Source organism: Chinchilla lanigera, unplaced genomic scaffold, assembly GCF_000276665.1.
Source record: "Chinchilla lanigera isolate Chin_1 unplaced genomic scaffold, ChiLan1.0 scaffold00034, whole genome shotgun sequence".
NCBI classification, from domain to species: Eukaryota; Metazoa; Chordata; class Mammalia; order Rodentia; family Chinchillidae; genus Chinchilla; species Chinchilla lanigera.
Window position 1 is genome coordinate 11,959,405 of NW_004955435.1, and position 26,099 is coordinate 11,985,503.

At 36.8% G+C, this 26,099-nt stretch overlaps 1 protein-coding gene across 4 annotated transcripts in view; it reads right to left on the bottom strand.

The window, feature by feature from the left end:
- LOC102018018 (calcium-binding mitochondrial carrier protein SCaMC-1-like) overlaps positions 1-26,099 on the bottom strand; it is a 59,838-nt gene that overhangs the window by 9,663 nt on the left and 24,076 nt on the right. For 3 of the 4 annotated variants that reach the window (XM_005388828.2, XM_013516552.1, XM_013516555.1), the window contains exons 5-8: positions 22,730-22,888; positions 13,780-13,932; positions 4,669-4,776; positions 1,849-2,016 (exon numbers count right to left, since the gene is read on the bottom strand). In XM_005388828.2, coding sequence (XP_005388885.1) covers positions 1,849-2,016; positions 4,669-4,776; positions 13,780-13,932; positions 22,730-22,888 — 588 coding nt within the window. The remainder of the gene's footprint in view (positions 1-1,848; positions 2,017-4,668; positions 4,777-13,779; positions 13,933-22,729; positions 22,889-26,099) is intronic. The other variant, XM_013516554.1, reaches the window with a different exon arrangement.

The window sequence follows — 26,099 nt, forward strand, 5'->3', positions numbered from 1 at the left end:
TGGTACCACTACTATAGAAATCAGTGTGGAGAGTCTTCAAAAAAAACTAGGATTATAGGTCCCATTCAATCCAGCTATTCCCCTTCTGGGTATCTTCCCAGAATAACTAAAAACATCATGCCTCAGTGATATATGTGCACCCAGGTTTATAGCAGCACAACTGTAATAGCTAGATCTTACAAACAACCCAAATGCCTATCAACCAAGGAATGGATAAAAAAAGATATGGTCTTTTTATATAATGGAATATTACTCAGCCATAAAGAAGGATAAACTGGAGACTTTTATAGGTAAATGTATGCAACTTGAGACCATACTCATAAGTGAAATAAACCAAACACACAGGTATAAACATCGTATTATCTTCCTAGTTTGAGAAGCTGAAAGAATAAATAAGGTCCAAGATGTACAATGGATATTATAAAATGGGAAGTAACTTCAAAAAGAAAGAGAAACTCAGATAGGGGAATGGAGAAAAGAAGGAAAAGAAAAAAGAAAAAAATATATATATAATAATTGGGATAGTTATACTACTAATTGCTCTTGGTTCACTGGGGAGAAGGGTTTGTGCTACTGTTTTTTGGACCACTAAATGCTGATGTCTTGTACTCTGAGTAATTAATTTAAAGATAACAATACACAGAGTATTAACCATTGTTACCCTCCTATCATCTTGTTTTGAAATTTTGTTTTGGGTTTTTGTTTTTTTCTTTAAAATAAAAAATTTTTAGAACTTTGTAATAGTAAAAAAAACTATTTGTGAAAGGATAGTAGAATTAATAGCACCATTACTATTATATACAGTGATAATTGTCCAATATATAATTTGATGCTTTTGAAAAAATAAATTTCAAGATATCTTCCTTCAGTATATTCTTATAGTTATGTAATAACAAAAAAGAGAACCGTGTAATGGTCCTCTGATACGAAAAAGATACTAAACTGCAAAAATAAAAGAATGGAGAAAGCCCAACATAAACAGGAGCAATAATTGTAATAGAAGCAAGAAGCAAGAAACAAAAAGACATACATGCTATAATACATAATATTTAACTGTATTTGTTAAGCTACTAAATCAAATTACTTAGCCGCCTTTTACACAACGGTGGCACTACTTCCAAAAAAAATACTAACAGGCCTAGCCCAAGAAAGCTCATTTCCCTATCAAGAATGAATGCGCTGTTTGAATTACGCCCTCCCACCAGGCTGTGGGGGCCAAGTGGTAAGGACTGTTCAGCTGGTCCGCCTGAGACAGACGGAAGCTCGCAAGGATGAAACGCCTGGCTGAAAGCGGGGCACCTGGAATCCTGCCTGATGAGGGCTTCGCTGTCAGGGTTTCTCCCCCATCTCCACGGGGGCTCTCATCCCAAACCCCCAGTTAGTCCTCTCTTCAATTCTAATTTTCACAGCCGTGCAATAATATTTCAGTTTTCTAAATCTTACTCATATATCAGATTTTTCTTAGCAGTTAAAAAACTGGAATCCTGGTCCTGTCCTCGTATAATTAAGAATCCAGACTATTTCAGGATGTCATGCAAGAATCCTACTTTTTTAAAGTGCCACATGTTAGTGATTCTTTTAGGCATCCAGAGTTTAAAAACCTCTACTATATCAGAATCTAGGTCTATAATCATTATTATCAAGAACCAATTTACAAAAAAAATCAAACCAAAAATTATTAGAATATCAGATGTCTAACATATAAAACAAACGGTGAAATTAAAACAGACTTCACTTCTATGTCAGAAGCTATTTCATGCAAAATCATTCATATTTTAGAATAAAAAACCATTGTTGTACCATATCTTCAAGTCTAACACATACTGTCATATTTTGGAGTGAACTCACCTCATAAACTGCAAGATCTAAGCCTGCGTAAGGTATGATGCCCAGCAGGTTGGGAATGTAACCTTTGAAAAAGGTGTGCACACCCCCGTGCTTCAGAAGCTTCTTGATACAATCAAAAATTCCAGAATATTCTCCACTTTTAGCTACAATAAGTCTGGTCTTTATTACCTACATGTAAAAGAACATAATAAAAGTGTATAGATTAGATTCAACCAACTCATCCAGCAATCTAGTGAGGTCTATTATATCATAATATTTACAAATTTTTCTAAAGATAAGAAGATAAAGTAACCATAAGTATAATTATACTGAGGGCTGAGCATGTAGCTCACTGGTAGAGTTCCTGCTTGGCATGCGTGAGGCCCTGGGTTCAAAGCCTAGCACCATAAACCATAACTATAACTTACCTGCCAACAACTGATATAGTACAGAAGTTTTAAAAAGTATTCAAACAAGAAAATAAAATTAGTGTGCCTTTGATGGATACACCGCTTTGCTATACAAGGCCGTGTGTATGGAAACAAATTAATTTGAGATATTATTGCTACAAAATAAACACAGACAAAACTCAAGTTTAAAAAAGTATATGGTCAAGTGAAAGTGAAGAGCCAATATAAAAAAAAGCACATATATATGCTAAAAATGTATAACCTGGGACTATTTTCGTAAAGCTTGTAAACTATATTTTAACGTGACTTGGGCTCAATCTATGCTAGCGAAGTAGTAACATCACAGAAGCCCTGAGGACAACAGTTGGCTCCGGCTAGCTCTACATGCTCAGTATTCTCAAGCCCAGTGTAATTCTCCTGAGGAGAATCTCACTCTTTATTGTCTTAATTTTTATTAATTTAACATAAGGGAGTTCTACACGTGCTTGGAGAAATGGCTCTCCCAAACAGCCAACACAGAAAAAACGTACACTTCTGTCTTGATGAAGGAAGCTGCATAACATAACAGGGCTGCCCCCGCACAGTCAGCAGGAAGCCTTTTGGTTCCCGGGTCTCAGAAGGAGCAGACAGATCAGACGACTGCATTACTAAGATTCCCTATCCTCTCCAGGGCAGTGCACTTTCCTCTCACCCCAGTTAATCTTTCATGCCTGCTTCACTGGCATGTTCTTCTCTTCCTTCTAATTTAAGATTTTCTTAAAAGTTGTCTTCTCAGCATTAAAAAAAAAAACTACACTTTCCTTAGGTAATTCCATGGCTTTAAATAATACGCTTTCTTTTACTATTTTTATTTGGGAAATTTTTTTCCATTGTAATTTTTATTGAGATATATTTGCAGTCCATGATGTTTATATTCTTCCTGCACACAATGCATCTTAGTTCCTTCTTTTATCCCTATTCTGTCCCCTTTCTTCCCCTCCCTTCATCCTTCCCCTCACTCGCATTTCCAAGATTTATGCCCCTATTGCCTATTATCTATTATCTATTTTGCTTTTTATTTATATTTTGGGTTTCTGCAGATGCAACACAAACACTCGAAATCTGAGGTCTCTAACACATTTGCAATTGCCCACTGAAAATCCTAACTTGGTTGTCTCACCAACAGCTAAAATTAAATATACGCAAATCTGAACTCATCACCTCTCAGAGTCTAGCTCCCTTCCTCTGTGCTCTCTCCAGTCTATTAGAGACCTAACTCAGATGCAGCTCCAACTCACGGGCACACAACCCAGATAAAGCTTTGCTCTCTTGCTTATCCTTTGCTTTTCATATTTCAAGTTGTTCATTCTTACAGGAACTCTGAAAGGAGTCAGTTTGCCCTAGTTTTATCATATTTCAAGCCCTTATTATCTCTTCTCTGACTGATATCTTGTCTTCCCATCTCTCTAGTATCTTCTCTTTAAAAAAATTATCACGATCATATTGCAGGGCTGGGGATGTGGATAAGTGGCAGAGTTTTGTTTGGTTTTGTTTTGTTTTGGCACCAGGAATCGAACTCAGGATCTTGCGCTTGCCAGGCAGGCACTTGCACCACTGAGCTATCTCCCCAGTCAAGTGGCAGAGTTCTTGCATGCACAAGGTCCTGGGTTCGATCCCAAGCAACACAAAAACAAAACAAAACAAAAAGATGATATTGCAGACTCCAAAGTCTTTAATGGCTGATTTTTAAAAATGAATTAAAATTAAATTTAAGAGACTTTTTGATCAGGCCCCACCTCTTCACCTATGCAACTGTACAGCCCAAAACTAAGGGCCTACTTTTTTAAAACTTTCATTTCTTGGTTCTAGCTATTACTTACACCTAAATTTCCCTTCCTCACAATCTCTGCATGGCCAAATTCTAAGCCAGTGTCACACATTCTATTCGTATCTTTCATAAACCCCTACCTAGAAATAATTTCTCATTTTTTAAGTGTTAATACACTAATATGCACTATGTATTGATCTGTCTTCTAGAATTGATTTTTCTAGTTTAGATCATCATTGTTTTGGATCATTATCAGAACTACTTTATCAATTTAATTATTTCCCTTTCTAGAGATAAGTTACATGATTAAAATCCCTGTCTGACTTTTCTCTGGATCCTGTATAGAAGCCAGCAGAGTACCTTAAACTTAATGGCTATGAACTCTGATTTGCCTGTTTAATGAGTAGGAGATTCTGTCAATCAGTCTAGCAAACCATTTCCTCCTGATCTGCAATATTACCTTTATAGTAGACAGAAAAATATATAAGACTGACATTTGATATAAAATTTAAACCCTATAGCTATAAAGCTATTTCTTTTATATAATATTAATCTGGAATTCACTTACAAGAAGTTGTAATTTGTACTAAAAGCATGCCTTTAATTAAATTTTATAATACATACCTCCATGGGGTAAATACAGGTCTGGGAAGTTGCACCAGCTAATGAACCAGCTATAAATCTTTCAAGAATTCCTATATGAGTACCATCAAAACTAAGCCATTTCTTATACTGTATAAATGAAAGTATTGAAATGGAACTATTAGTGACATGTAATATATGCTATTTCTAAATTTATATTAATTAATAGTATAATATGTAATACCATAATTATACTAGCATGTGAACCAGATACCTGATATAAACACAGCCTAGTAGAATACCTGGTTTTAATTTCTATGTAATAGAGAGGTATGTAAAGCCCTCCATTCAGCATCATTTTCCTGGTGAATAAGTTAACGACAATATTAAATTACTTGAGTATATTTATGCATCTGTTATTCATAAGGGACATGCAGTGACACAAAGGGAAAAGAAACTGTCTTTTACCTCTTTTTAGCATCATGAAAACACTTAATATTGTTTGGTTACTAGGTTACCAGGAATAGTAACAATATGAGGGGCTCTTTTTTTTACAAGGAACAGTTCATTTGTGTTAGTGCAAGTAACAGGTAACTTACCTGTAACAACACATGCCAAAAAGGAAAATCTAAACCTAAGCCTAGAAGTTGGCCTTTCACAAGAACTAAAGCAAGCCAAATTTCAGGGAGACTAAACCTAGGAAATCACTTGGGATCCAAGATACCTCTAGCAAACAGATTCTTTTGTAGCCTCCTACAGAGAATGATTTATTTATCTTTTCTAGTGATCTGTCAGCATTGTGACTCAGCTACTCTTTGGTTCTCAGATCAGTAACTCTCCATCAGAAAGCATAAATGGTTCAATTAGTATGGCAGAGACTGCTCTCCATTCCTGGTATTCTTTGTTTTAGTAACACAGTTACAGATTACAGTTCATAACAGTTACAGATCACATTTCCTTTTTCTCCCTTACAGACAGTTTGTCTAAGTGACTACTTTTGGCCGATGAGATATGAGAGGAAGTTGGGTGTGCAAATGCCGAGGAATTACCTTAAAGACGTTTGCTTTGTACTACTCCTCTTTCCTCTGCCTGGTAACGGAAAGAGCAAGTATACTCTTTAGAGCCAAGCACTGCAGATGGTGGAGGTACAGTGAGCCCTGAGCCACTCGCCTTCCTCTTATATTTAAGCTATCGTATTTTGGAAGCACTCTGTTACAATAGCTTAGAGTGAACCTAACAAGCACAGAAACTGATTCCTAAATGTGGAATGCACTATGGTTTAGATAAATGTCCCCAAAGATCCATAGATTAAAGGCTTCGCCCCAACGCTAGATTATTGAGAGGTACTGTGGCCCCTTAATAGGTGGAAGGTCTAGTGGGAGGTCATGGGTAACTGGGCACCTAGCCTTAAAGAGAAATATGGCACTGCTGCCCACTCTTTCTTTGGTTCTTGCATCCTGGTTCATAGGGTGAACAATTTGCTCTGCCACATGCTCCCACCGCGATGAAGAGCCTCATCAGAAGCTCAAAGCAATGTCTTCAATCCCTAATTGGACTGGGAACTCCAGTACAATGGGCCAAAATGAATCTTTTCTCTTAGGCAGTTAATTGTCTCAGGCATTTTGTCATAGTAACAGAAAGCTGACTATTGGTACTGAGAAGCAGGACCTTTGTGATAACTGAGAAAATTGGTACTGAGAAGTAGGACCTTTGTGGTAATGGCACCTTACAATGCAAAAGTCTTTGAAATTGATTTACAGAAATAATCTGGAAGACTGCACAAGCACACTTGATAAGAATAAAATTGCTGTAAGCAAAGCCTGTGAGTGATTCTGGTGAGAGCTCAGAGAGCTAATGATGCTTTAGATGGAAATGAGGACTCTATTGAGAACTGAACTTAAGGATACCCTTGTTAACTGTGAAAAAATAATTTGGCTTCAATGTGTTCCATGCCCTGGGACTCTGGGAGGTCAAGCATAAGGTGATGGACTAGCACATTTTGTGGGGGAAATTTCAAAGCAGTAAATAATTTACGCTACAGCACAGGTTGGCTGCTTTTACCCAAATTTGCAGGGAGAATGGGGAACAAAAGGAAGTAGAGTGAAAAGACTGAGAAAACTTACAAATTGGCCAGTAAAAGAGCACATGATAAAGTACAGCCAAGGAGGGTACACTGCTAAAGAGATTACTGCTGTTAACAAGCCAAATAGGGAGGCACAGTGCTGCAGTCCTGTAATCCCAGCTACTCAGGATGCTGAGGCAGGAAGATCATGAGAGGAGGTCAGTCTGTGGAACACAGAGAGAAGACTCAAATAACTTTTTTATTTCTAATAAGTAAATATTTTATTAGAAATAAAAGGGACAATAAATAAAATATTTACTTATTAGAAATAAAAAGGGACATGGCAACTAACGTCATAGAGAGAAGAATGACTATGAGACTACTATGAAGAATACATGCCAGCAAACTAGATAACCTAGAAGCAATGAATAGATCCCCAGAAAAAATAAACCTACTAGATGAATCAAAAAGAAAGAGTAAATAAACAGACCAATCACAAATAAAGACTGAATCATCAATCAGAAAAATGCCCAAAAAAGAAAAGCCAATGACCAAATAGCTTCATGTATTAATTCCACCACTTATAGAATTAATCTTTCTAAAACTCTCTCAGAAATTAGAAGAGAGTATACTTCCAAATTAATTTTATGAAGTCAGATCACAAAAGAAAGTAATGACAAGCCAATTTACTTTGAATAAAATTATTTTTTAATTTCCCTCACAAATTGTTTTTATATAGAAATGTAATTTTTATATGTTGATTTTTCTACTCTGCAACAACTTCTTCTCCTCCTTCTCCTTCTTCTCCTTCTTCTTTCTTCTTTCTTCTTTTATTCAAAGTAACAATAAAAAGAATGAGATATTTAGGCATAAAACAAATAGACAAAATCCTTGTATACTGAAAATGGTGAAGTATTGATGGAAATTGAAGAAAACACAGATAAACAGAAAAATATCCTATGTTCATGGATTGTAAGAATCAAAATTGTTCAAAAAAAGAATCAAAATTGCTCAAATGTCTATGCCCCTCAAAATTACATACAGATACAATGTAATCTCTATCAAAATTCTGATATCATTCTTTAAAAAAAAAGTGGGGGGGGCAGAGATATAGCTCAGCAGCACAGCACCTGCCTGGCAAGTGCAAGGTCCTGAGCTTGATTCCTGGTACAAAAAAAAAATAACTGATATCATTCTTCCCACAGATACAGGACCAACCCAGTAAAACTAAATGGCTTAAAGGAGTGAACAGTACCTCTGGAAAATAAAGCCAAGAACACACCACTGAAAAACAGAACCTAACAAAAGAGATTCACATGTCAAAAACAAATTCTGTTCACTCTCTTTTTTTAAGAGTAGCAAAGTTTTATTAAAGGTGGAAAAAGAAGCAGGCTCTTCAGAGTGAGTTTGGGCCCAGTAAAAGTAGGAAAAGAAGGACACCCTGCAGCGTGAGGGCAGGACACCATGGAGGGGAGAACGCTGGCAAAATCTCACTGTGGGCTGTCCTCTGCGTATCACCCTGTCCTCAGGCCATGACCAAAGAAGAACCTTGCCACAACACCTCATAATCACAGTCCAGGAATTCAACAGAAGGAGAAAATACTAAAAGCAATTGGAGAAAAACAAAGCAGCAAGTAACACAAAAAGGCAAGTCCACCAGAGAAATGTGGATTTCTTAGCACAAACCTTAAAGGCCAGAAGAGCTTGCAGCAAAGTTTTTCAAGCCCTAGAAGAAAACAACTGTCAAGCCAGACCTCTATAGCCTGCAAAATTACCCTTTAAAATTGACAAACAGCCCGGGCATGATGGTACATACCTACAATCACAGAATTTGGGGGGCTGAGGCAAGAGGATCACCATGAGTCCGAGATCAGCCTGGGCTACATGGTGTGTTACAGATGTAAATGTACACAGAAAAAGAATAGACCAGTCCCAAATAAATAACCTAATGACACACTGCAAGGTACTAGCAAGAGAAGAACAATCCAAATCTGTAAAGGAAGGAAAGAAATTATACAGATCACAGCAGAAATGTAAAAAAAAAAAACAACAAAGGATCAATGAATCCAAGAGTTGGTTCTCTGAAAGTATGGAAACAGGTCTGGGGGATGGGGGAGACGGGAGGGCAGGGAAGGGAAGGAGAAGTAAAAAGGACTGAAATGTGGTATGTATATGTGCCAAAGCCCCCACAGTGAATGTATTTACTATGTATTGCAAACATATAGCAATAAAAAATCTGAGTGAAGAAAAGCAAAAGATAAGCTTTGATGGGATATGGAGAAAAAGAAACCCCATGCACTGCTTCTGGGAATGTAAACTGATATATCCATGTGGAAAACAATATCCATATCCAAATATCCATATGAGAAGTTCTTCCAATAAATCAAAGATGGAGCGGTTTGTGTGTAACACACTTATAGGGTGCACAGAATATTATTCAGTCTTTAAAAAGTAAATACTGTCATTTTCAACAATATAGATGAATCTGGAGGAATTATGCTATGTAAAATAAGCTAAATGACATTAAGCTATTTACTTAGTAACATTTACTACTGTCCTGGAATTATTCTGGGAATAATGCATGGCCCTCTCCTAAAGAAGATATATTTCTGGACAATATAGTTTAAAATAGACTTTGGTAAGAAAAGGTAAGAACTAATTATGCAGCACTGACTGCTATCAGTGTGCTAATATCCATTATCATCTTCTTCCTAAGAAATACTTTGTACTTTTAGATACCAATTCCCACCTAAAAAGTATTTTCTTAAATTTCTTTCCAACTAGATGTGTTCGTGTGTCTACATTTTGGCTAAGAGTATGAAGCATGGTACAATATATTCTTCCCTAGTTGTTACCCGGAACGTGGATGTAGTTGCTGCAATTCCATCTCAGACTAATGGAGACAAGGACAAGCACAGATGGCAGACAGTGAGCTGGGAGTGACTGAATTTCCTCTCACTTTCAAGGCACTTTCATACCAGCCCAGAACTGCCAACCCACACACAGACTCTTATCTGTGGTAAACCGATAAATTTATATCTTAGGTCATCATTATTTGGGATTTTCTGTCCCATGCATCTGAACCTAAGTCTAATTTACATAAGTGGTACAGATAATCAATATCCTATGGTAGAAAAAGAAAAATAAGATGTCAAAGGAAGTTACTTCTCAAGGAAGAGAAAGATAGATTTGGGTTCTTGAAAGGATGGATGCATGGATGGATGGATGATAGATGATACATAGATAGATAGATAGATAGATAGATAGATAGACAGACAGACAGATAGATGTTAGATTTAAAAAGGTAACCCAGGGAGAAAAATGTGAGCAAAGTCAAGGCAGGAAAAGCATAATTTGTTAAGGTATAAAAAAATTCTTTTGCTGGGCATGTTGGCACATGTCTGTAATCCCAGCACTCAGGAGGCTGAGGCAGGAGGATCACTGCAAATTCAAATCCAACCTAGACTACACACCTGAATTTAAGGCCAGCCTGAACTGCATGGTGAGACTCTGCCCCTCCCAAAAAAGAAGAAAATTCTCTTAAATAAAAAAGTATATTGTCCAACAGTATGAGTACTGGACACGTTAAGTAGGGATAAATTATGGATGATTTTTAATGCTGGGTGCGTCAATCAGCTTTCTGTTGCTGTGACAAAACACCTTTAAAAATCTACTTAAAGGAGGAAAGATTTATTTTGGCCCATGGGTTCAGAAATTCCAGTCCACAATCTGCTGGCGCCATCATTTCTAGACCTGTTGTGAGACAGGAACATAGTGACAGAAAAGCTCTCACCTCATGGAAGCCAAAAAGCAGAGAAGACAACTACAGAGGAAGAGCTGGGGACAAAACGTAGCCCAGGGACACACCTCCGCTAGGCTCCATCGCCTCAGTTCCCATCACCTCCAACAACGCCCACAGACTATGACTCCACCAACAGAGTAATCCACTGATGGACTCAGAGCCTCGCCACCAGTCTCCTTTGAAAAGCCTATCAGCTGGCAACCGTCTTCAGCACACAGCCTTTGGGAGACTTTTTTTTTTTTAAGTAAAACTGAGAATTAAACCCATGCCCTATGAACTGAGATATACACCCCGCCCTTTTGTATTTTTTCATTTTAGGATCTCACTGGGTGGCTAAGTTGTCTAGGCGGGGCTAGAATCCTCCTGTCTCAGCCTCCAGAATCCTGGGATTACAAGTGTGTACCACCTTAGGAGACATTTTAGATCCAAATAGAACACTGGGGTAAAAATCTTACATAGAGCCCAAGAGATAACACATATAATCTCTAGGAAACTATTACAGTTCAGTTTTCCTCACCCCACACAACATCCTCTCCTCTGCTATGGGTTAAGGAAAAAAGTGGAGCCCTCAAGAACAGTCTATGGAAGAATGGAGGTTAACCAAGGAAAAAGGCAGGGCTTCTACGCAGTAAAAAATAAACAAATAAATAAATAAAGGTTATCAACAAATTGGGGCAGGAAGACTTCTCCACATCTTATTGATACTCCTTCGTTCTCTTTAACCCCATGAGGTGATGTGCCCTTGGAAAGCTTCAGAAGAACCAGGCTAGGGCTTAGGGAGAAGAAGTGTGAAAATAGGCTACTGTGTCTCTAGTCAAGTTTTGCACTAACTGGGGAAAACGATGACCTTGCTTGCTTATTTGTGAACCACTGCCATTCACCAGGGTTGTAGGCTAAAAATAAATGGAAAGTTTAAGTCCTAATTAGTATCACACAGCACGTTACCTTACATGTCCTCTATGCCGTTATACATCACCAGGAGTAGTGAGGACTATGTACTGATGACTTAGGATGGTGATTTAAAACTTTAGAGCTTTCAGTGGTACCCACAGCCCACTGTGGCACGTGTGTCTCAGGTTCACACCGCCGATTTAGCATCAGGCCACTGACTTCCATCTGTGCCTGGTCTCACAAATAACAATGTATATATTCCCAGTAACAACCAAGAATACACCAACTGCTCTGTTTCTTTTATACTTTTTCAACATACTATTTTTACTCCCACATTGATATTTCAATTTAGATGAACCACCCTCAAAGTTCAATATCTGGTTTTGATAAAGTGTAAGGTCCAGAGGGGCAGAGAAACGATCTATCTGGCTTATTCAGGCAACCCCGAACTACAGCGTAAGACCTAGCTCATGGTAGGCACATAGTAAGTATCTGAAGCCATGAAACTGCCAAAAGCCAAAACCTATCACTTTATATTCATGAGTACTGACTTCATCTGCTTTCCAACTCTCCCAGGAGACTATTGCACGACTCTTCCCTTTCCTCAAGCCTCCAACATGTCCTTGCTTCCCACATCAGTGATGAAACTGAAAGCCCAGGAACAAAGCTTTAACAAGACCACCTACAACTGTAACTGCAAGTCACCCTCCTCCTGTGGATGAAGTGCCCGGGCAAGAACAAACCCTTCCCTGAGCACGCGTCCCCATCGCCTCTCGCCTAAATCTCCACACCCCATCCAGGGACACTCCCCCAGCGCCAGTCCTCTCTGTCTTGTACTATCAGGTGTGTTCCTCTCTAAACTGGATCATTCATCTAAGCATACAAACACTGCTTCCTCCACTGCTAGAGAAACACTCTCTTGGACCCAAGCCCTCTCTAGTTGCCACTTCTTTTCACAGTAAATCTCCCTGAAAGAGTTGTTAATCTCTAGCCTCTATTCTTCCTGAACTCACTGCTCACCATCTGATGTAGCCTAAATTGTATTTGACTGCTGTCTCTTCCTACATGTATCCTAAGAGAACTTCTACAAAGGCAGATGGGGCTTTTGTTTGGTTGATTTTTGTTTGTTTCTAGTTGGTGCAGTATCTCTGTCACCTAGAAGAGAATCTGGAACACATCAGGGAATCAAGAAACATTTGTTGATGAAAGTGGTACTTGCTGAATGAAGAAGCAAATCCTCATTTAAGTAAGAAATGTATGTCTTAAAGATGTACATTAGAACTAAGTCCAGTGTCCTATTAGAGTTGAGAAAGGATACCATCAATCTTTTATATTTTCTTAAAACTGTGAGCTACTATAACCATGTAAACAAGGCTCTACAATAGAAGCACTTTAATGCCATATGCTCAAAAAAAGTTTAAAGAAAAGTGAATTACTATGAGATTTACAGTGAAGAAAAAAATAACTTGAGGTGCATAAAGGACACCCTTGGATTCTTAGGTGACACAAGTAACTTCTAATTGAAAACAGAAACAACTCATCCTAAAGGCAATTATTTAAGGAAAACGAAGATCCTAAATCAAATTAACAAATTTTAAAATTCATTGTTGTATTAGTCACTTTCCTATCACTGGGACAAAATATCCTGATACCTGCAACTTAAAGGAGGACAGGTTTATTTTTGGCTCAAAGTTTCAGTAGATTCAGTCCAGGGTCAGCTGTCTCCAAAGCAGAAATGGTATGGCACATGGCATGGCAGAAGAAAGCTGTTTACCACACGGTGACCAGGAAAGAGGGAAGGGCGGGGGAGAGGGAGAGGGAGACAAGAGAGGGAGAGAGAGGGAGAGGGAGACAAGAGAGGGAGAGAGAGGTAGAGGGAGACAGGAGAGGGAGTGGGAAATGAGAGAGGGAGAGGGACAGGCAGGGAAGAACTAGAGACAAGAATACACTCTCCCATCCATCCAACCAGCCCTACCTTCGAGATTTTTGGGGGGACATTTTAGATCTAAACCATAACAAGTGTGTTATTTCTCATCAGTTCATTATTTCACTGAAAGATCAATCCTCTAGTCATTAACAAACTGCAATCTCTATAAAACATTCAAATTGTTCAAAGGTAAAACCAATTATAAAATGCTTTACAAGAGTTTTCCACACTGTGACAATGAAACTAAAATAATTACTAATAGACTTTAGTTATGATAATATAATGCAGAACCTTTCTTATATACAATGGCAATATGAAGACATATCAAATGAAAGTGAAGTCTCTAACATTTATATTTACAATTATTTCTTGTGTACACTCTAGTTTTCTCTTTCATAAATGTCTAAATCTTTTAAAGTTAAATTTAAAATCTGATATTAATTTAAAATTCCATAGCCAACAGCATTTTACCTGTTCATAGGCCCCAATCTTAATTGCTGTCTCTGGTGCAATTTTAAAAACATTTATACCATTTCCTTGCCAAAGAGAAAGTATTCCTCCTTCTTTTACCATCTGCTGAAACACATTAATCAATCTCATTTTCCTTGTCTTCAAACTGTGAACCTAGAAATGAAATAGCAAACATATTTTTTAATTTATTTTGTTGATAATATGGTATCAGTATTGCTATCCCTAACATTTATACATATATGTATAAATTCATACTTCTCAAGGTGGATTTAACTTTCCTTTAGAAACCTATAAAGTTAATGTATTAATTTTTTCTTGTCCCCAAATGCATATGTTAATCACAGTAGACACCCACATCTACGGTTTTGCATTCCATGCTGTCCATGGTCCATATAGGTAAAATGGAAAATTACAGAAATAAATTACATGCCTTTCCGAAAAGTATGATAAAGTCTCACAATTTCCAGTTACACTCTCTCCTCCAGTTATGAACCACCCCTGTATGCATTGCGTCTACATTATATATATATATATATATATATATATATATACACACCATCCACCCATTAATCACTTAGAAGCCATCTCAGTTATCAGATATTCTATTGCAGTATCACCACAATGTTTATGTTCAAGTAAATCTTATTTTAGTTAATAATGGCTCCAAAGTGTAAGAATAGTGATGTTAGTAATTTTTATATGCCAGAGACCCCATAAAGAGCTTCCTTTAAGTAAAAATGTGAAAGTCACATAACTTTCTTTACAGTCTTTTCTTATAATTGTCCAAACTTTCTGGTAAGAAACAAGTAGGTAGACTTTGTGGAGCTGGGAAAGGAGATTGAGTGAGAGAGGAGGTAAATGGATCAAAAATGATGAAGATATGTTATATACAAAATCAACTACCCCAAAATGAACATCACACTTGTGTAACATATAGTAATAAAAAGAAAAGAAAAAAAGAATGAAAGAAAATATATCAAATTTTTAACAGTGGATACTTAATGGGTATTGTCTCAGTTAATCTCTACTGTCAAGCTGATTAATTAAAAGACTCCTGGGGAGGTAAATGGGAGCATTACACTCTCCAGTGCATTAATTCACTAGAGAGTTAATATCTGAATGTGCTATTCAGAAGTGGGGTCCAGTTGGAGGTAGATCACTGGGGATGTGATTTTGGAGAATATATCTCTTGCTGTCATTCTTCGCCAGTGTTCTACTTCCCATCCATCTAAAATGAGCACTTGGCTCCACTACGCCCTTTTGCCATGGTGTTTCTGTCTCTAAGTCAGGCAGCCATGCACTGAACCCTCTGAAACCGTGAGCAAAATAAAACTCTCTTTCTCTAAACTGAGAATGTCAAGTATTTTTCTTATCAATGGGAAAGTTGACCAATGCAGGTGTGATAGTATTATGGGACTGAATTGTGCCCCTCAAAATTCATATGTTGAAGTCCTAAATCCTATTCTCTCTGAATATGACCTATTTGGACATAGTGTCTTTACAGATGTAATCAAGTTTTAGGAAGGTCATTAGAGACCCTAATATAATATAAATGTCATCTTTATAAAAAAGAGAAATTTGGACACAGAGACATAACACACAAAGAGGGAAGATAAGGTGAAGAGACATAAAAGATGGCTGTCCACAAGACAAGGAGAGAGACCTGGAGCAGACTTCCCCTTGTAACCCTCAGAAGGGACCAAACCTGCTGACACACTGATTCCACAACTATGAGCAATACATTTCTAAGCCAGTTTGTACTACTTTGTTGTGGACTCTAACCAAAGCATAGATAAAGATTACATACCATTTTAATGTCTGCTTTATGCTTTTTGGTGCTTTTCCATTTTTCTAAAGCATTATTTTATGAAAAAATGCTATTTTTAAGACAGTTGGAGTTAAAATATTAGTAAAGTAGCCTCCTGTCTGTAACATAAAAATAATATGAAAAACAAGGCAAAATGGGCATTTTCTGTTAGAATAAAGCTGGAAAACATTTTAGCTACATATCTGTGAATCTGCCCATACACACACAATAGCCTTTAAAATGTTCATATCATTAAAATCCTATTTTTCTAAATGAATACTCCTAAATATGAAAAAGAATTTATAAGTGACAATGTTCTGTTCATCATATAATTATAAAAAATAGTGTTAAGAAGGATATTTAAAGACATTTACAAGTCTAAGAATTTCAAAATGATGAAATAATATGACATATCTACTTGAAATATTACAAAGTATCAAAAACTGTATTTAAAGAATATTAAATAACTTGAAAAAATGTTAATATTACACTATTAATCACAAAAATAAACTGTGAATTACTTTAAAAGTAATCACTATTCTATAAAGAACATCTAAAAAGGATAAGAAGTAATGCACTAAAATTTTAATAATGACCACTTTAAGTAGGGAAATCATATATAACTTTTCTTTCTACCTCTATTTTCCAGATTTTTCTTAGTAGGTATTGTTAGGGTAAACCAAGGCACAATTGAGACCACCAAGACAGGTAGAGTTTAAGCAGCATATGAGGACTATATTGAAGACCAGGTCTAGCAGGGCAAAGGGCAAAAAGACCACTGGGCCCAAGCAAAAGGCAACAGCATGTTTTATAGGGGAGTTTATGTAGAGGAGGGGGGCACTACTATTTTGGGTCTCTGAGCAGGGGGTCTAGGGCTAGGTGATAGACAGGGTGATGTTGGGTACAGGGGTGCTGGCAGGCACAGCATGTCCCTTGTGGTTTTTCACATAATCCGCTCCCTGCAGGTTGAGCTGTGTGGGGCAGCTGCTAGCTGGTTAAGCTGCACGGAGAAGCTACTAGCTTCCTGTTGAATGCTGAGCTCCCATAGGTGTTAATAACAGATCTGCTTGGGGAGTTTTTTTCTCTCCTAGCCAGGGGGCGGTCCGGTTTGGAGACTTGACAGGTATATGTTCATTTCATTTTAAAAATAAAATTTTAAAACTCAAATAACTAAAGAAACTTTAGTGTTGCTTGATAAAATACTAACAGTGCTATTCACTCATATTTCTCTACAAAAAAATTATAGCCTTCAGTTTTTTAGTTCTAACAGGCACTAAGCTAAACACTTCATAAAATCTTATTCCTTTTCTCTTATTTGTTTTTTGACTTCTTTGGTTTATTTGTTTGTTTTATTTTGCAGTGTAGGGGATATAACCCAGAATTTCATCATGGAGGCTAGGTCAAACACTCTACCACTGAGATACACCCTAAGCCAAATCTATGCCCCCAGTTAAAACAACTCCGGCATGATGATTCTCATTTTATTGACTCACTTGGGAATGGTAAATAACTGCCCCACAGATAATAACATAAACATCAGAGTTGGAATTCAAATCCAGGTCACTCTAACTGTAAATCTCTGCTATTACATATTAAACTACCTCTCACCACACAACACATATGCCTGCCTTTCTCTAATTCACAGCATTCCCTTTCAGTAGTGTGCAGCTCATGCAGTAATACATCCACAAGTAAAGAGGACACATTCTAACAAACCCATTTCACTCAATGAAAGCCAAGAGATCCCATCCAGAAAAGCATAAAAGGGTAGGTTCCTTTTTCATTCCCCCCCTCCCGCCCTTTGTCCCTGCCCTTTTCCTCCTTTCCTTCCTTTGTCACTCATAATTCTTCTTTTTCTAACTCTTTTCTCGTTTACCATCTCTTACTTTTCCCCTTTCTTCTGTATTTTCCTTTATTTCCTTTTTTAAAATCTCCCATCCTCTTTTGACTCCTCTCTAGGCAGATCCCTTATTCCTTTCTTCTTTCATTATTTCTGTACTCATCTATTTGCCTCATACTTTCTTACTCTTCCTAATCCAATGATCCATTTTCACCCTCTCAGAAAATTTATATCTTTACATTGTATCTTTACAATACCCATGTATAATTTTTTATTTTGCATAGAGCAAAAACTCAGAGGTAGCAATTATTATTTTCAATATGAATATTATCATCATCATCATAATCACAGTGTGGTGTTTATGTCTCTCAAAGGTTCTACAGTATAAGAAATACACTTTTATAGGCAAAATCATATCAGATATTGTCAAAATCCAAAAGATCATAATTACTATGAAAAATTAATATTCCAACAAATTGGAAAATCTTGAAGAAATGGACAGATTTGTAGACTCATACAAATTATAAAAACTACGCCAAGAACACATACAAATTATGAACAGTTCAATAACAAGCAATGAAATTGAGGCAGTATTTTTAAAAAATCCCAAGATCTGATGGATTCATTGGTAAATTCTAGATAACCTTTAAGGACATTAAATCACCATACTACTCAAACTCTTCAATGAAAATGAAAGTAAAGGAGTGTTTCCAAACTCATTTCTGGAAGCCAGCATCACTTTTATCCCAAAACCAGACAAAGACCCAGCCAAAAAATAAAACTACATGCCAATCTCTTCAATGAACATATACGCAAAAATCCTCAATTAGATATTGGCAAATAGAATGCAATATATCACCAAAAGGATCATATATCATTACCAAATAGTTTTCATCTCAGGTTGCAAGGATGGTTTAAAATATGCAAATCAATAAATATAATATACCATATAAATAGAAACAAGGAAAAAAATCACAAGTTTATATCATTAGATGAAGAAAAAAAGCTGATGATAAAACTAAGAACCCCTGCATGATAAAAACTCTGAAGAAAATAGGTATAGAAGGATCTTACCTCAATCTGATAAAAGCCATTTATGACAAACCAACAGCCAAAATCATATTAAATGGAGGAGAAAAACTGAAAAGCTTTTCTCTAACATCAGTAACAAGATAAAGATGTCCAAATGTGCACTATTACCACTTCTGGCAACATCATAGTACTTGAAACATCGGCCAGAGTAATCAGGCAAGAAAAGGAAAGAAAATAGTTATATACAGAAAAGAAGGAAATCAAAATATCATTACTTGTAATGACATGATACTCTACATCAAAGACTCAGAGGATCTGATTTTTAAAAAACCTGTTAGAATTTTAATCAATTTCAGCAATGTAGCAGGATATAAAATCAACACACAAAAGTCAATAATAATCATATACACCCATTTAAAAAAAAAACAAGAAAAAGATTAGGAAAACAGTATAATTTACAATAGCATCAAGAAAAAATAAATACCTAGGAATTAACATAACCAAGGAACTCTAAAACCTCTACAATGAAAACTACAGTACTGTGAAAAAGGAGATCAAAGAGGACAACAGAAAACAGACGTTCCCTGTTATTTCATAGGCAGAACCGATATTAACTGGCCATACTCCCAAAACTGATATATTGAGTGCAATCCCAATCAAAATATCAACAGTATTCCTCATAGAACTAGGGAAAACAATCCTAAAATTCATATGAAACCAGAAGAGAGTCAGAATAGCAAAAAGCAAAGTGGGATGCATCACAACACCTGACTTAAAGTTATACTACAAGGTAACCGTGATAAAAATGGCATGGTATTGGCACAAAACCAACACGTGAAATAATAGATTTGAATAAAGGATACAGAAACATCCCCAGACATATCCAGCATTTTCATCTTTGACAAAAAAGGCCAAAAACATATGTTGGAGGGAAAAGAACTTATTCAACAAATGGTGCTGGGAAAATTTGTTTCTGTAAGCAGAAGATTAAAGCTGGGCTCGTATTTCTCACCATGCACAAAACTGAAGTCAAAATACATCAAAGATTTAAACATCAAAGCAGAAGCAGTGAACCTATTTGAAGATAAAATATGTAAAACACTTTAATTCATAGGTGTAGACAAGCACTTTCTGAACAGAACTCCAACTGAACAGACATAACAAGAATTAATGAGCAGGATACCAAATTTTAAAACTTCTATACAGCAGAGAAAATAATCAGTAGAGTAAAAAGACAACCTAAAGAACGGGAAAACTTTTGCCAGCTATTTCTCAGACCTAAGACTAATACCTAGAACATATAAAGAATTCAAAATAATTAGACCACTCAAAATGAAAGACCCAATCAAAAAATGGGCAAGTGAAACACATAGACACTTCTCAGAAGAAGTACAAATGGCCAACAAACATGAAAAAAATTCAACATCTCTGGCCATTACAGCAATACAAATTAAAACAACATTAACATTTTATCTTATACCAGAAAGAATGGCAATCATCAGGAAATCAATTAATAACAAATGCTGGTGTGGCCATGGTGAAAAAGGAACCCTTCCATATCCATGGTTAAAAAAAAAAAAAAAAAAAGGAGCCCTCCTACATTATTGGTGGGAATGTAAACTACTACAACCATTATGGAAATCAGCATGGAGATTTCTCTAAGAACTAAAATTAGAAATTCCATCTGATCCAACTATTCCTTTTCTGAGTATCTTCCAAAAAGAACTAAAGCCATTATATTGCAGCAACACAGGCATGCTAATGTTTACACCACCACAATTCATAGCAGCTTAATCGTGGAAGCTGCCTGTATGCCCAACAATGGATGAACAGATAAAGAATTTGTGGTACCTATACATAATGGAATATTACTTGACTATAAAGAAGAATAAATTCAAGACATTTGTAGGAAAATGAATATCTGGAAAATAAAATGTTCAGTGAAGTAAACCAGACATACAAGCTTATGAGTGGTATTTCTCACTTCAGTAAGCCAAAATACAAACAAAGATCAAAATAAAAGGACTGCTAGAAAGAAACAGGGAGATATATTTGCAAATGGGATGGGGTCCAGGAGGTGGAAGGTTAGAGGAGGGGGAAAAGGGAAGAGCAAGTAAAAAAGATTTAAGGTATGTCATGTACATGTACCAAACACCCACACTGAATGTGAACACTGTATGTTATAAACATGAACTAAAAATAGTGACAATAATAATGAAAATGGGCAAAGAGGATTTAGAGATGGAGATAGGTGAGTGGGAAGGGGAACAGGAAAGTATTCAAGATATGTCACTGATATGTACTTAGTCCCTAAGATGAATGTAAACTTCACATGCTACAAAGAGAGACAAATATGCCTTTCCTCTTTGCATTTCTAGCACTCAATATATGACAGACACACAACAAAAACATCTGTATTTTATGTCTTGGTCCATTCGCATCTTTTTCATCTGATAAGTCTCCATCTCTGGATAGCATGGTACCACATGTCTTTTTCCTTTATACCTCATTTTAAATTTCCTGACAGGTACAGTTACAGAGGAGATAAAGCTTTCTATTTTGATAGAAACAGATATAGAAAAGAGGATTTTCAACTCTTTCTCTAACAACTGACTGAACTGAGTCACCTGATTGAATAGAATATAGGTTACATGTAGAATAAAACACCATGGATGATAGCTCATTTGCCCGACAGGATGCCATTGACAGTGTGTTCCCTATACTGAACCCACTCAAAGGTCTTTATTTCCGTTGCACTAACCAGAATAGCATTTTATATTTAAGTGAGGAATAATAAACAGAGGGGAAAATGATATTTACTATTCTTTGAGGTTCCCATAGTATCACCTGGATGTATAAAGCATTAATACCACATTTCTTATTACCCACATGATTATCTATTTTTCCCCTGGAAGATAATAAATTCTCTAATAGTAAAAATTATGTCTATGTACCACTGTAGTTCCAAATGACAAAGTACCTAGCAGATAATACATCCCAAATAAATATATGTGAAGTGAATAAATGAAGCCTTCTTCTGGCAAAAGCTACACTTCTAACATACTTTATTTTCTAAAAATGACATATATATATAAATTTCATCTTAAGATGACGTAATTTTTTTTGTCTTTTTTTTTTTTTTTTTTTTTTTTTGGTTTTTCTACGGTACCGGGAACCGAACTCACGACCTTGCGCTTGCCAGGCAGGCGCTTTTGCCGCTGAGCTAAGTCCCCAGCCCCTATTTTTGTCTTTTTGAGACAGGGTTTCACTATGCAGTTTGGGCTGGCCTTGAACTTGCAGCAACCCTCCTGCTTCAGACTCCCTAGTGCTGGGATTACAGGTGTACACCACCACACCCACTGGCAAGATGACATAATTTTTGAATGATGTAGAAGTGAAAATAAATTACATAGTTATTAATTATGTAACATAATTTTATATAATTCACATTGCATAGTAACTATTCATAATCCATTACCAAAATGTCAGCAATATTACCAGAGCCAATAAAATATCCAGATGTATAAATTTAATTACAAATTTAAATTCACTAGATAGTTTATTGTTGATTATTATTCCCCTGCAAAGTATTCAGCAAATACTAAATTTTAATTATGGATTTAAATTATGATCATTAACAGATTAAGCCACACATTATCTTACAACTATTGTTGAAAATTCATTATTCACTGAAATAGTGATAAATAGCATATAATAAAAGTTTATAATTCTTAGAGTTTTTTAGTTACTAGAGATTGAACCCAGGGCCTTCACACTGAGCTATATCCCCAGCCTTTTAAAAATTTTTTTATTTTGAGAGAGGGTCTTGCTAACTTGCTAAATTGCCCAGGCTGGGCTCAAACTTGCAATCTTCCTGCCTCAGCCTCTCAGAATGCTGGCAAGAAATACTGTTGATATTTTAAGAGTAGAGTAGGACCAAACTATTACATTAATGTCAGATGTTAGAAATACCCAACAAACAGTCTGAGTCTTATCACTTCTTTCATGAATTTAGTCATAATAAAGATGAATATACTATCTATGAGAGTGGTTCTATTATTATTTGAAGCAAAAATTGATTTGAGTACTACAGGAGCATTCTGAAGAAAATAAAGAAATATTTTAGTATTAAAAATAAGATAATGTACATATTCCAAAAAAGTAAGTTTTCATGAGAGTTAATAGGAAATCTACCAGAACATTCAAACTACTTCTTTTGGAGGATTTAAGTCCCTCTAACTCTTAACGGCTAGGTAAAGCATGCATACTACCTGCATCACAACTTTCAAGCGGTCCAAAGGTGCAGTGCATGTCCGTGCGACTGCACCGGCTATTCCTGCTGCCACCAAGCGCTTCCACCAATCCCCAGACTCCTTTTCTTTTTTGGTAAATTCATCTGGAATAGCTATACTCTCTCCAATATCAATTATCTGACAAGTGCAAAAACAAATTAGGCAATGAAAAGTGTAAATACTTCCTAAAGTAAAAAAATAACTTTTGACAAAGACCAAAAATAACTTCACATGAACCAAAAACTCCAGTTTTTTTTCGTATCACCTATTACTGAAGATTAACAATTTGCTTATCATTACACTAGGTCAAATGATTTTTGAACAGCACATTTATATAGAGACTTAATGCAAATTCGTTTCATTAAATCAGATATTAATTTAAAGTTCTTAAGCCATTTGGATGATCTCTTCCATAAAAAAAGGTGAATCCTGACAGCAGGGATCATGTCCTATTGTCCTTCACAGTGTCTGGCAAACACTAGGCAAGGAGTAAATGCTTAATAAATTACCCATGTTTTATTTCAAATTCTCTGAAATGTCATCATACACTTACACTGAAGTAATAAAATTCCTTATTATTTATATTGCCTGCTTCCTTTAAATATCAATTTTCTTTTTAGAATTCTGCACTGTAATGAGTTTTACATGTCACTTAATTTCTTTAACCATACCTGATTTTGCTAAGATTATTTTTTTCGCAGTGTTAAAGCTATACGCATCAGTAAAAAGAGTGCCAAGCTGTTCTTGCTAAGTTCCATTATCTGTTAATCATGGTAGACAAGTCACTTTTCTGCTTAGTTCTCCCCCACCTCATTTATTCATTCAATTTGTGCTCAATTTGTAAGCACATTCCCAATTCAGAAACTTTGAATTTGATTTTCCCTCTGCCTAAAACATTTCTCCTTCACAGGTTCTACCATTTCTTCTCTAACATATAGTGTGGTCTTAATTGATTAGTTTATTTTTATTGCCTTGTTTCTCTGTTAGAAAGTAACCCCAATGAGGGAAGCAACCTGGTCTTCTCAGTACACTGCTGTCAACCTAGTGCTAATGTTCATAAAGAAAAGGGAGCACAGTGAGTATTTGTGGAATTAATAAGTCAATCTGCCAGGCCCTGAGTTATGTATTAGTGACAGAATAGTACAGCAGTTACTTTCCACCCTCAAGGAATTTACAGAGAGACAGGAAAAGAGACAAACAGAATAACACAGAGTAATACCAAGCTTATACAATAAGACGGGCAGCAAATAAAAGTGTCTTAGGAACACAATACAAATGCATCTAATGGAATGTGGTTTTTATCTTTGGTGGGGAAAGATAAACTTACTTTTTCTAGTTAAAGTAACTTAAAGCAGCAAAGTCCCAATCTGAACCCAGGTGTCCTGAGGTCAGGGACTACCTTCTCATCTAACACATTACACCAGCTCCTCATATAAGCAGTGATTAACCAAGGCCAGTTTCCAGACAAAGTCAATAGTGTGCTCAGAGATACTACATATTCTAAGAACCACAGACTGTATATAGACATGGAAGGAAGATAAAGAAAATTGTGAGGTCTAAGCATAATGTCAAGGTTCCTGGTTTGAGCAAGTAGGAAAGGTAGTAGTACAATTCAGAGAAAAAAAGAAAAGGATAAGGGGGAATAATGATGAGTGGTTTGTATGTGTTATTTGTGGTGCCTGAAGAGAGATCCAGTAAATATTTGTATATGCAAAAGGCAACTATGGTCTAGAAATGTAAAATGTGAAGTCAATTAGCTTATATTTAATAATTCAGCCTGGGAAAGTATGCGGACAAGTCTTGAAAAAGTGTATAGAGTGAGAGCAAAAGGTTGAGGGTGAGATATAGCTCAATATGAAGGCCTGGGTTCAGTCCCCAGCACTGGAATAAAAAAGCCAGATGGAAAGAATATTTAAAAGGAGAAACTGGCATGATCTTAAACATATCCTTTAAACTTAACAATAGGGAGCTGGGCTTGGTGAAAGAATTCTACTGAACAAGTTGAGAAGTGAATGAAAAGTATATAATGAGATAAAAAAAAAAAGGTAATGTAGCTAAGAGACATGTCATACATAGGACTGTACTTTTTAATAGTACTAACTTAACCATATAAAATGTTGCATTTATACACTTCTGTTTAAGAGGGAGGCACCAAGATGGAAGAGTGGTAAGCAGCCGAGAAAGAGCCTCTCTAAGTTTTGACGTCTGTTGGGAGCGGCTGGAGCTGGAAATTGGTCATATGTGTGGAGGTGAGACAAGGCCACAGTGCCTAAGGCAGTCACCCTAGCTCAGTCTTGAGAAAAGCATCCTGCCTGGACAATTCAGTCATTAGTCGCTAGGCAACCTTGTGGCTCCTGATACTAACTTGCAAAGGTATAAACAAACGCCCCTACTGTTGTTCTTCAATCCTCTCATGCATCCAGTAAGAGGCCTCCACCTGACCTCAGCTCTTGTCTCTTGTCTTTATTTCCTAAAAGACCTTGTTGTTTTCTCCTGGAGACCACGGAGAGACCAACGAGTCCCGATGACATCCAGACTCTGGAATATACCAATGTAAGGAAGACAAGAGAGAGGGAAGTGGATCCTTGGGGCCCAAAAAGGATCTGAGGCATGAATTGAAGCCCACAGAAACAATGAAGGGAGAAGCTTCAACAAAGAGGAGGGAGGTAGCCGGTGATGCCTACTCCCTGAGATGGGACTCACTGAGAGGACGATTCAAATTTGCCGACACACAGCAACTGCTGGCAACACCAGAGGCCTCTACAGAGAGAAACAACATGGAGGGTGCAATGGTCATGAAGGACTGCACTAGTGCTGAAGGCTCAGTCATTCACAGGAGACAGCAACTGGCCGGGAGCCATCTTGGAGAGGGGCTGGCTGAACTTAGAACTCAGAGCAGCTGCTGGCTCCATCTAGTGGCTCCCAGCTGGGCTCGGGACTATGAGAGGTGTGCTGACCACTACAGGCCAAATAAGTCTGATCTCAGCTAGGAGGTGCAGGCTTGCTGAGATTATCCACTGCCCACCCAAAAGCTACTGCTGGCTTGCTGGGATAGACTGGCATGGATCAGGACCTGTCTCTAGTCGTTCTCTACCAGTGACAGCAGAGACAAACCTCCAAGTGGACTTTTTTGCTCTCTCTCTCTCATTTGTTTTTTGTTGTGGTGGTGACGGTTTGGGGTTTTTTGCTTCGTTTTGATTTTTTCTCCTTCATTGCTTGATCTTTTTTTTTTTTTTTTTTTTTTTGTCTTTTTGAGACAGGGTCTCGCTATGCAGTTCAGGCTGGCCTTGAGCTCACTTCGTAGCCCAGGCTGGTCTGGAACTCACAACGATCCTCCTGCCTCAGCCTC